The 13130-nt window shown below is 35.4% G+C and overlaps 1 protein-coding gene across 1 annotated transcript in view; it reads left to right on the top strand.

The window, feature by feature from the left end:
* The window catches only part of inpp5a (inositol polyphosphate-5-phosphatase A), a 145455-nt gene that overhangs the window by 41595 nt on the left and 90730 nt on the right, over nucleotides 1-13130 (top strand). Inside the window, exon 2 of the mRNA XM_088916039.1 lies at nucleotides 1487-1528. Within this exon, the coding sequence (XP_088772165.1) occupies nucleotides 1487-1528 (42 nt within the window). The remainder of the gene's footprint in view (nucleotides 1-1486; nucleotides 1529-13130) is intronic.

Below are 13130 nucleotides of genomic sequence, written 5' to 3'. Positions count from 1 at the left end.
ATCACACCAAAATGGTAGCAGGTTTCGTAATACAACAGAATATTTGCCAAGGTTTAAAGATTGGTACTGATTTAATTCTTGATATATTTTTAATAATACAAATGTGGAGAATACTTCCTATTGATTTTTCCCCCTTGGCAAGTTTAGCACGATGTTCTCCAGGGATTTATCTTAAATGCCCATTTGATTTTATTATTAAACATAAACTATTCCCACAGAAGGAACACAGTGCAAAATATGCCCTTCTTCTCTTCTGTTTTTCCTGTGACTCCAGAAAAAGGGACAGTATTGTGCGAGAGAGCAGATCATGGCATAGAATTTTTATGACTCACCTAATATCACCCTTGGGTGACTATAAGGATATACTGTAGCTGCTTGTTTGATCTGACAGAATGTATTTAGTACACAAAGTTCTTCAAATTAAATAGCCTGCCAATGCCTGATTTGATTTGTTTGCTAAATGTAAAGGCCCTGCCTGTAGATTTTAAAGACTGAAGAGCTCGAACTTCACCGGGGAATGTTAACTGTGGGGATCTTAAGGACTCCTTGGGTCAAATGCGCTAATTAAGTTTTATGCTAAATGTCCCAGTCCCTACTTTGGTTTTATTCTTTTGCAAAACAAAACACCGTTTAATACCACTTTCCTCATTCATGTCTTACAATTAGACTGGACTGAAGTTGTTTTTAGGCCACTGACACAGTCATTGGGTTTTCTTATGAAACATTGAACCCTGCAGTCCACAAGCTAAACTGCTGCAGTAACCAGTTAGGTAAGCCCAATACCCTGTAAAAACCCAAATTAGGAGCAGATAATATGTCTCACAGGCATGTGTTACATGTTTCTCCTTTTGCATTGCTCAACATATTTCCATACAGATGTTTTAATAACATGACATTGGTGACTGTTTGAATGTGTACAATATGTTCATTTGTTGTTTTCTTTGTATTGTTTAAAGTGCAGAGACTAAAAAATGTTCTAAATGAATTTTTGCTCCCCTGCTCTATAAATTAAATTTCAATAAAATAAATTAAACTCTAATCAATTAAATTAAAATTTTACTGTTGTTCTTTGTATTGGTAAGTCCTTTATCCAAGCACGTTTAACATCAATGAACTGTACAATATTACTTTATAATTTAATTTTCATTCATGTAAATTGTATAATTTCACATAAATAGAAATCTGTATAAAATACAAAATGTCTAAACTCTAAATGTGGTTAGGGTCCTTCACTTGTAACTTCAAGGTTGTAGGTTTAAATCCCAGGTGAAACACTGTTGTTACACCCTTGAGGAAGGTACCTCTCCCAACCTGCTTCAGTAGAATACACAGCTGTGTTAACAGATGCATATGTATACAGTATATGTATATATCAATTGCTTTGGATAGAAACACCACCCAAAAGAATTAATAGTAGTAATTGCTACTGTCCTGTTATTTTATATTACTGGATTTGTAATTGACTGAATCTTCATTTTTTTTGCAGCCTGAAAACTTACAGAAGACATGGCTTCGAGAATTTTATCAGGTACTGTAGTACACATTAATAGTTTTTATTTCACTTAATTCAATTTTTGTGCTGGTTGTACACAGATATTTTTTTTTTACAGTTTGTATTAGAGATTGCGTCATTTCCATTGGCAGAGGTTCTGTGAGCTTGAAAGCTTCTCTCTGTCCTCTTCCTTCATTCTGCCTGTTGCTATTGACATTCTTTCTCTTCTCAGTTTGCTTTAACCTGCATATGCTCAGCACAGCACTATTGAATTAGACCATGAGCAGGCCAGTACAAATGTCCAAATGTCAAGATGATTTGTGCCTTGGGGATTTCTGAATGTCAGCCGGCTCTCTACAGGTGTCAATACTATCTGCACCGATGCTTGTGTAGTTACATACAGTATGGCTTGGGGCAATTTATGATTTTCCAGATCATATCTGTTCTGTTTTTTTAATAGACTAACCTTTTTCAGTTTGTAAAACTGCCTGGAAAAACACTTTTTCTATTTTTCTCTTACCTTTGATCTAGAAAAACATCAAACAAACCACAACTTTTTCCATTTTCTTGATGGGGGAATGTATTTGCATAACCTGTGTGTTGCACTATGCACATAAACTCTGTGTTAAAGGAGCATGCACATTTTTTGTCATCTTGTTAAATTCATAGTGTCAGTAATACACAGAATAAAACCGTAGATGTAGTTTCTTTAGTGTGGGAAAATTTATTGCACGTTTTAAAATAAATGTGTGAACACCACACTAACATTTGACCAAAAGGCTCAGAGCTCTTGACCTTCACTTTAACTGGTTTTGAAACCTACTGCTAGTCTAGCCCTTTGCTGTTTGAGTAGTGCCTTCTACTTGCACTCAGTTTAGAACACCTAAGATCTGAGTCAAGCATGCACACTGTACAGTGTATGTAGAATGCCAGCTTTCCATTTATATTTAGATTTCAAGATCATTTGTCTTTCTCATTTCTTATTTGTATTAAAAAATGAATGCATTTTGAAAAAAGATCAGCACATCAAATCCAGCCTGATCACCAACATATAAAGTACATTTATACTGTGTATAAATATTATTTAGAGATGCAGATAAAATGATCAAAGAAAATAATGTCTACTTCGAAGATGATTAAATTACTCATGACGAATGACCTTTAATTGCACTTTATATCCTTGGGAATGCAGTCATTTAAAATACTGTAAAATACTTGGCGGAGGCAAGATGTTTCATTTTAACTTATTAGTCTTGGCTGTTGTTTTTGTTCTGTTATTGAAACTTAGACTCTATGGATCATTGAGGCTTAAAGGAGAGTTGTTGTAGAGGAGTTCATTGAACTGAGTAAATGAACACAGCTGGCTGCTAACCAACAGGTGTGTCCTTTACCTGAAGAGTCTTTTTTCTGAAGTGTTTTGCTGATTAGTTTGGCAGTCAGAGCAAGCCTCTCAAAGGCACAAATATTGATGCCTGGAACTGTTTAAGAAGCTAATTCAAAGTGAAGAACACCTGACATTTCTGTGTTTTTTACATTACAAAAATAAATTAGTGCAGTGTGCATATACAGTATATAAACCGTGTATGTATGTGTTGGTGGTTCTGTGGCTAAGGATCTGCACCAGTGGCTGGAAGGTTGCCGGTTCGTATCCCGCGGCCGGCAGAGGAATGCTACTCTGTTGGGCCCCTGAGCAAGGCCCTTAACACCAACTGCTCCAGGGGCGCCGTATAAATGGCTGACACAGAGCTCTGACCCCGAGTTTCTCTCCTGTCTGTGTTTGTGTATCTCATGGAGAGCAAGCTGGGGTATGCGAAAAGACAAATTCCTAATACAAGAAATTGTATATGGCCAATAAAGTGATCTTACCTTATATTATCTTATCTTAATATAGAGATACCAATGTTGGGTGCTTTGCAAAATGCTTGGCTACGTGAACTGGATATCACTCTGGTTTCTGCCTGTACAGTTTCAGTAGTTCACACAGCCATTAAGACAGATCCCGAAGAGGCAAACACATGTGCAGATTGGTGGTTCAGATCCAGTAACTGAAAAGGTCATGACGTATGGATTAACATCAGTAAATGACCACACGTGCTCTATGGATTGGGACGTGACATGCTGGAAGACCGGAAAGAAATCCTGCTATATGGGGTAAAGATGATCACTCAGTACCATTAAATTGTGAATAGCGTTGACCTTGCTTACTAAGGGAGTGAGAGTATCCAAACCATACCAGGAAAATGCATCCCACCACATTAATCACCAGAACATTTCAATATGGGAACCAAGCACCCAGGGCCGCAGAGTTCTTTTAAATTTGTGACACATGTGCACTCATCTGTTTGTCGAGAACATGATGAAGAATGGTTCATTTCACCACATCATATTTCTCCTCTGCTCTGTAGTCTGTTGCCTGTGCTCTTTGCACCATGGATGCAAAAATTACCCTTCTTTCAAAGCCATCGAGGTCTCCTCTTGCAGCTGTGTTAGCCATAGTTAGAGGCAACCAGGCCTGTGGAGCATTTTTATATATCACCCTGAGCATGCTGGAATGTTATTTGGTTAATCAATTAAAAAAAGCACTTGCTCAAAGTTACTGTTTCTCAGACGTACAGGATGGCAAGTGGCTTTTGCATCCCCAGTCACTTTTTTGTGTTATGAATAGAAGTGTTGATGATACCATTAAAACAAAGAAAAAGAAATGTACCTGATATTTGCAGCCATTTACAACAATCTAAGCCCTGGTAGTGACAACTTACAGTCAGTCATGTCTCAGGGTTGTATTTACAGCCAAGAAGAGAAACAACTGTCAAACCAGTTTGTTCTGTCTAGGAAGATGTCTTTGCAACAATGTCAGTCCTTCAGTTTATAGTTACTATTTAGAGTGGAAGAATGAAAATGAGCGATTCATATGAATCGTTGCAGTGGGTGTTTGAGTGTTCATGCTTTGGTATTTGTTTTCCAGGAGCCGGGAAAACCCTAGAGTTACTATTCTTAGTCAGGTGGCACTCAACTAGCTGCCTTTTTACATGAATTGACTTGACATTTTCTGAAAGTGATATAAAGAAAATATTTCTAATAAATTTTGTTTAAAATTTTATTTTACAGAGCTTGTTTCTATTAATATAACTGTCTTAGAATTCTTGCTAGAAAGAAAGAAAGAATAGAACATGGCCTTTCATAAAGGGGGAAAAAAGAAAAAAAGTTTGGTAAAACTGTATTTTGGTGAATACTGTCAGTAGACTGCTTGTTTTACCCTTTATTGATATTTGTATTGTCTATAAATTGTACAGTATAATTTTTATAAATTGTGGGTGTTAAAAGTGCATCTTGGTTAATAGGAAGTAAGCAAGGTTGCTTAATTTCTAATCTAAGATTTCACTGCTTTCCTTGAGAAATAGTTTCTCCTAGCCTTGAAGTCACGTATACGGGAGTCATGTCCTTTTAGCAGTGAGAGCTGACATAGACTGTTCGTGTTTCCTTGTAAGTATGTAAGTTATGAAGCCTAGTGACTTTGAATGAAGTGGAAATGACTAGACTTCAGCCCGCTTGTTTAAAATAAGTTACTTCTATTATCTTAGCCGGGCCTATAGCCAGCTGCCAGGCACTTTGTGTGACGTCATGGAAAACTTGTGGTATCCTGAGCACACTGCAGTGTTAAGAAACAACCTTGTGCCTACAACTGTAAGCCCAGAGTATTGTCAAACAACTGCAAACCCTCTGTAACATGATGTGCCACAACAGGTAGACTAATATTTGACCACAAAAAGATAGAGAAAACAGCTTAAGGTAAATTGTAGTTCAGAATTGTTTTAGAAAACCTGAATGCATTGACTTATTTTACCTTTTGTCAAATATTCCAGTTTTCTTTTTTGTATGCATATTGAAAAATTGCCGTTTCTAAGACTTAAAAAAAGAGTGAAATAAGTTTGTAGTATTTTGTTTCTCAATTTTGTACTGTAAATGAAAAAATGACTGAAATGCATTATGATGGAATGGAAACCTTGAATGTTTTTTTTTCTTATGGTAACTTTACTGTTTCATGCATTTAGTATTTTTTTAATGTTATCGTATGTAGCCAAAGACTTATTTTTTAGTTTTGATCAGTGTTATCATAATTCCAGTCCCTATCATGTAAATATATTGTTTGAATTTATCTTTCAACAGAAATCCTCACTACACTGTATTGTTTTTATAACACACCCTTTTTATTGTGTATCTTTTTCTAAATAAAGGTTTACATTTTTTATAAACAATTGTGCTTCCTTACAAAGTCTAAAAATGCATTTCTATCCCGTTATTTTTAAGTTGTCCCTCTTTAGAAGGTTGTACAGTTATCTTTTTTCCATATGCTGCTAAGATAAATAATGTAACATCCTGGAGAGAAAATGTTGCTTGACTGATTTTTCAGTGGTTTATAGTAGTAGGATATCCTGCCAGCTCAGTCACTGGTACAACAGAAAAACAACACTATGTCTTTTTACTGGATAGATGCTGTCCTGTCTGGTTGTGCGTTTTAAATAACACCCGAAGTGCTGTGTTGAATTATGTTCTTTGGTGTGTGTTTTTCAAATGCATTAGAAAAATAAATGTTTTAAATTACAAGAAAGTTCACTTATATTTAGGAGCTTAATGTTGGATTTCATAAAGTCCTCATTTTACAAAGTTTAATTATGTAAAAGTTAAACTGATCTACTTCTTCTCATAATTTTTATGGACTGCAAGGGGTGCACTTTGTAGTGGCATAGTAGTATAATAAACAGAATATTCTTGCTGTTTGTGTGCAGACATTTATTATTTTTTATTATTATTATTATTATGTAATTAGTAGGTAGTTGGAAGTTAAAAGTAACACATTTAAAGAAATTGGTGTTGAATGGAGCAGTTCCACCACCTTGCTCTACACCGAAGTTCTCTGTCAACTTCCAGAAGTATATAAAATCTGAGTAGGTCTCCCCACTTTTTTTCTAGTAAATGGTTTAATACATTTCATTAACAACATTTAAAATAATTAGCGAGCTAAACTTTTAAAGCATAATTTTTTATTTTTGCAAATTACTGTGTGGAAGGAAATAAAAAAATGACCCTTGAAAACAAAGAATGGTAGGACAGTATTCTAGTTTCCCTTCTCTTCGGAATCAAATCTGTTGTGTTTCTTGAAACCATATCATCCACTCAGCTCAAGATCGTGCTATGGAGCAAGGAGCGCAGCGTGTTAGGAAACCTGCCACTCTCTGTGGCATCTCTCTAAATAAAAGGACTTTCACCTGCAGAGAGTGACCCAAGAGCACACTCAGTTGACTGGATTAGATTTTGTGTTCAAACTTTGTGATTCCCAGCAGAAAAGAGTAAAGCAGAATATGTACAGTAAAATGCGATTTATATCTGCTAAGCTAATGGAAAATACATATAATGTTGCATTATGCAGTAGTCATTTCCTTCTCTCACATGCGATTGTTAGGTCTCAACATCAGAGAGGTGGAGCAGCAGTGGAAAGTTGTGGTGAAGCAGAGAGAGTATGTGTCTAGCTGGTGACACACTTCAGCACAAGCACAGAGAAAGAGAATGGAGTGAATGGCATCTAGCCTGTGCAAGTTACAGGGAGGCATAGAAAGATGCACGGCCACGTAGGGTTTATTTTCACACTGGAAAGTAAAGAGAAAGAAGAAAAAACAATTATTTGACCATGACCGTGGTTTCACATATATATCCACCAATCCTGTTTGTATGTTGAAAGATACAGTAGTAACTGTTCCACTCCCTCGCCCCATGAAGAAATGAAAAAAAGTGAAGGTTCAAATCGTTTTTGGAAACACAAATTAAACCACAGTTCTGAAATTGTTTCTTTTTTTCTGACTGGACACTTCATTGTTTTCCACCACTGGGATGGTGCTCACCATGAAAAGGAACAAGACTGATATGAGCTACTGCTGGCAACCTTTTACTTTCCATGTCCTCAATTTAGAGCAAAGGCGAGAGCTTTATTAAAACTGTTATCAGGAACACCTGAAGCCTTTTCCAACTTTATTAACATTTAGTAGTGCTATCACTTGTGGTAAAGCTCTGTTAACGGACAGGTTTTAAGATTTCTATTTCACAGTTTCCAGGAAGCTTTGATAGTTTACCAATAAGTAAATTGCCCTGAATTTAGTTGCAAATAGCCCTGAATTCAATTAGGGTACATGTCTTATGTTTTTTTAGTAGTACTTGATCAAGAAGTGGTCATAGTGCTAGAATAGCACAGTCATAATTCGCTCACTTAACCGAAGCAGGAAATTTACATATATTTATTTTTTGTGGCTGCGTTCTCGTCCCAGATATGCAACATGTACTGTATATCACCTTGCCTGACATTTCAACAGACACAGCCAATTGGTTTTTAAAGCTGTTTGCTTGTCTGACTTTCCATAAAGTTGTCTGGCAACGAATCAAAGGTTCCTTTCCAATCAGGTTGTATGGGCAGAGTTATTTTGAGTCAATAACATCAGAGGTTTAATTTTGCTGTTAGTTAAATTGTATGCTTTCTGAACTTAACAGCTCTGTGCTTGGCTTTGCTTACTTTGGCCTGAGAGTCCAACATCCTTAAAAAATGAGTAGATTCCCTTTTGGCACAGATAATTTTATTCTCCAGTACATTCATAGATAAACTGTAGTAAGAAGAGTGCCACGCTCCCTGTGGCAGACAGGATTGTTTTATCGATTGTTTTATCAGTTGCTGAGGGATTTTTGACACTAATGAGAGGGCTCTGTTGGAGAAGGACGATTATTAATGACACTTGGGAGGTTTTGCCTTAGAAGCAGCTGAGAACATTAATGATTAGAAGACTGATGAGATAACAATGCTTTATGAGATTTTTTCATGTCTTCCTTATTTTGGACACTATTTTGTGGTAAAGTGCAGTATCGATTAAATATACTGTTTCCATATAATTATTTTTTAAACAGTGTCATAAAGTAATGCTTTCAAGGTTTTGGTCCATACATCTATATTTGTATCATAAGTAGAATGCTTTTGTCTTATCCTTCTTTATACTACATTTTGCTGCCAAACCTTGTCTAATGCTGTCTTTCACCACCTTCACCGCAGTCAGTTTTTCTCAGCCACAAATAGCTTTCTTTTGTAGAAAATTGGAAGCTTCAAATAAGACACAAAAGAGAGCAAAGATTTGGAAAATATTAAAAAAGGTTAGAAAAGGGTGTTCCCTATGTAACCGTGGTTGACGTTAAAGAGGATTTTTTTGAGGAGCTGCCCTTTTTCCACAAGTGTATTGTAGCAATCTCTTGGGCTTGCCTTAACCAAAGTAGTACATTAACTTCATACTTTAGCCTTTTCCAAACCACAGATTTTCTCAGGAATATTATCCTAGAATCCTGCTGCATCAAAGTAATTACGTCTTCATTGGAAAGTGAAAGTCTGTGTTAAGATTAAGCTTAAAGACAAGACTTGGCTTTGTGTATGTGTGTGCTTTGTGTGTGTTCTGAAAATATTATTTTTTATGTTTTGTACTTTAATTTCTTGGAAAGCGGGATGTTCTATGGTGAAAGTTTCCAACAGTCATGTAGTCAACTGAACTTTTCAGTAATCCCACAACACAAAGAATGATTTTCCTGATTGGTCCTTCATCTGTTGAGTTCCCTTCCTGTTTTGATACGAAGCTGTGAATGGGTAGGGTGAGAAGTGTACATGCACACGTACACATACACATTGCAGAAGCACGAACATCTTAAACTTCAGGTTCTTTATTGTAATTTTTTGTGTGACCTGCAGGTCTTACTTTTGAGATAAATGTGTTCAGGTTCTGTTTCTGTTTAATTGTGTTAAATTACATGCTAGGTGATAGGCCTGGCCAATGTCTGTGATTTATTTCAAAAAGATTGTTTTCTAGCATCTGTGCTGCCAGAAAGTAGTTTACTTTAACTCTGGACTCCTGTCAAATCTTTACTTTAAAAAATCACCTAATTGATGCTTTGGCCTAAATTTAAATATGGAAGATTTTAAAAGATAATTGTGTTTGATGATATAAAGATGCTCTTCATTCAAGATGAGGAAAGTGTAAAACTTTTTGACATTTGGAGGAATCATATCCTGCTAAATAACTAGACTAATGCAGAAATTGAGAAAATAGTAGGAATAGTTAACAGAAGACTATAATCATCTAGACTCTGATCTTGATACTCGGTGTAGTGTAATACTGTAATTTAATTACAGGTATTGAAAATAGTGTTACTGTATTAACATGCAATACATGAGTTGTTGGTTTAGTTTCATTTTGTTGAGACAGAGTTGAAAATCCCTTTTATGGTTCACTCAAGTGAGTAAGAATGTGTGTAAACATATTTAAACAAATGCCAGACTTTAGAAGGATATAATCTATGTTGCAGAGGACTGTTTAATGGGTTGTGTTTAATGCCAAGTTTAAATAAATACCAAGATTTCACACTCATGCCTGTGAAGCACCTTTGCTGAAATGACTCCTTTAATTGCTGATGAAAATTTCATGTAAAAAGTATGTCTTAATGAGAGCTGCAGTGGTTTATGTTTTGTTACATTCCAAGCCCATTGTTTTCCCTATTTTTTACAATTAGAAAGAAGTGAACAATGCAAGATCATCAATTAATGTAGTAATTGTTAAAATTGTATGAGCACCCTGCTTGTTTGGAGTCTATGGAGCCCAGACTCTTCTGTGCTAAAGTAGTAATCTAACCTTAACTGTTGTTTTAATATCTATGAGAAATTTTCTTATAACAGTTAACAATCTTATCGAGTGTTAATATCTACAAAGTTTTGTGTGTGGGATTTTAAGTCTGTACAGTAGAACAAACTACCCACACTAACTGAATTTTCCTTTAATATACAGTTAACTCTATTTCTTTAATTCTGATCAATTTTAAGTACAATATTGCTCTCATTGAGAATTTCTTGTTCTAGTGAATTCTTCAATTACAGTCTGTTAATTGTTGCTATCAATGAAGACAGTTACAAAATTTGGGTCCTTTTGGGAAGATATGAAGAGAAAATTTGGGGAGAAAAATAAACATCTTATTAGCAGTATTCCTTTGTAAACACTTTGGCATGCTGTGGTTACGGAACAATTTGTCAAAATCCACTCTCTTTTAATCTTTTGTAATTTAACAAAAATGTTTCTTTCCGAAGTTCTTTTTCTTTTGAAGTAACCATTTTTAGCTTCATACTTTTTTTTTTGATCAGAGCAAGATAAAATGGTGTTTTCTTAACAATTCTTAACCCTCAACATTTTGCTCAGGAAGTTGGTTCTTATTCTGAGTAAAACTAGAGGCATTAATACTCTAATAGTTAAAAAATGTTGAACCAGACATTTACAAAGCACTGTGTTCCAAGACACTTTTGTGGGTAAACCTACTGTACTGTACCTGTTTTACAGGTACCTTCTGTTCTGTCCAATTTGGAGATTTTTAATGGCAACTCTTTTGTACACCCTTCTGGGAATGTCAGTGAGGTTACCCTCTTCCATTTGAAGTGGGTGTTTTGTGTATTTCAAAGGTGAATTCAAAAATGACCCCAGGTGTGGCCTGTAAAGATTACCAAACTAATGAGTGTCACTTCCCAACCCACAGTTACTTTACAAAACCAAGTTTTGAGTTTTAAGAAGCTTTTCTCCACAGAATGGATTTTTTTAGATAAAGCAGCTCTTATGATTACTTAAAGATATATTATTTGCATTGACATCTGAGATAAAGTAAAATTTTCATAAATGCGAGAAGATTTCTTCAGAATATCCACCCTTACAGAGCAAATAGAAGCACTACAGAGTAAACAGAATTTTATTGGATCTTGGAAAAAGTTAAAACAGTTCCTTAGACAAACATCCTACTGTGCATAGTGCTCTAATATGGAAATAAGGGAAAACATGGCTATGCATCACGGATACAGGTGGAACGTGCTATTAATCTTCCTTAAGTGCGTACCAGATAGCACAATTGTTGGTATTTTTTAATGTCTTTTTAAGACTAGCTTACTGTAATACTGTACATGCAAAACTACTGCATTTTAAAATGTTTAGAGTTTTTAATGAATTTAAGTGTTTTTAGTGAAAAAGAATATGCCTGTTTTTCAAAATATGCTTTTGCACCTTGGAATTATACTATTTATCTACAGTGAACATTGTAGTAGGTGAATTGACAAAAAGTTATTTTTCCTAGATTAAAAAGACCTAAAAATATATAAAATTCCTCTCTGTATTTATTTTAGACATTTGTACATCATGCGCTGAAAAAGACCTTGAAATATCTGCCGATAAAGGTCAAGTTAGTTTTTATGGAACTTGACCTTCTCGGTAGGGGCTGAGAGGTACACTAATCTTTTTGGTGGGAATTCTGAATTCTCCAGCGTGGTCTTGGGTCATTCAGTTAAGCGACGAGCCATAGGTTGATTGAAAATCCATAGTGTTATCGCCATACATTAGCGCCATACATTTATTTGATTTCACTTTTAGTGAGAATAATAAAAGGTTCTTAGTGGGCTAGACTTTCAGTGCTTATGGCTGTCCCTCATATAACACCCCCTTGGAGAGCTAAAGATCCCCAGTGACAATGATGTAATGCTGTACCTTGTTCATCCATCCTTACATACTGCATAAATTGGAGGCCTCTGGGTGCTGTAATTCACTTTGGTATAGATTTCCTTTACAGGTCAACACCTCTGAACAACTTTGGTATATTCAGACACCCCTGTGTACTTGAAAGTGGATGAGAACAGTGAATAATTGTATGTTCTTGTTTGACCTAAGCTCCATCAAGGCCCAGCTAGTGAAACACCACAAAAAAGCTGCTGTATCCTTCTGCAGTTGGTTATCCTGTGTCAGTAGTTGTTGAATTAATTTTGATTACAATGGGACATTTTCTGTGTTTTTCATTGGCTGCTGTATGATCTTTTAAAATGTTTTTATGGTATCTGTTGAAATGATATAATGTACACAAAAATGAGTCAAGTGGTTTTTTTATCAGTGGAATTATTTCTAGCTAAATAAAGGTTTAGTCTGAAATATCCGAAGTGTACATCAATTTTATTTAATTCCTAACAATCACTTAAACACAGTGATGCATATGCATACTGGATAAAGCTTGTTACTATAGTTTCTCAGACTATGCTCTTACAGTTGGACCTGTATCAGAAAGCAAACAATCTAATGGACATGGTTAACTATGGTGCTGTCAGATACTTATGTATACCTAACTCGAGTGGGAGTGTTAATTTATTTTGTTAAGTGATATGAAAGAAATGTACTGTATGAATTAAAGTACTTGAAATGATGGATATCAAGAAACTGGATTGACTTAACCATACATGTTGCCCTTAAACAACTGTAACTAAAGACTACTGTGCACAAATAAATATTCAGTGTGGCTACAGTATTCAATAACATGCTTTGTTTATATTTATACTAAAAAACAACAGGACCCTCCCACATATAACTGAAAGAAAATTCACACCGTTATGGGAAATGACAAAAAAAAACCTTGTTTTGCACTGACTTAATTGAATAGATATCACTTTTTATTGAATAGACTGACATTTGTTATCAGCTGGCTAGATCAATATGGGTGAAAGTTACTACTGTGAAAGTTACAGGCTAGTAGCATGTATGGCCACGGTTTAAAG

This window comes from Atractosteus spatula, chromosome 5 (assembly GCF_055471065.1).
Source record: "Atractosteus spatula isolate fAtrSpa1 chromosome 5, fAtrSpa1.hap1, whole genome shotgun sequence".
NCBI classification, from domain to species: Eukaryota; Metazoa; Chordata; class Actinopteri; order Semionotiformes; family Lepisosteidae; genus Atractosteus; species Atractosteus spatula.
Note: the sequence above shows the minus strand (reverse complement) of the source record. Positions and strands in the feature narration are given on the sequence as shown.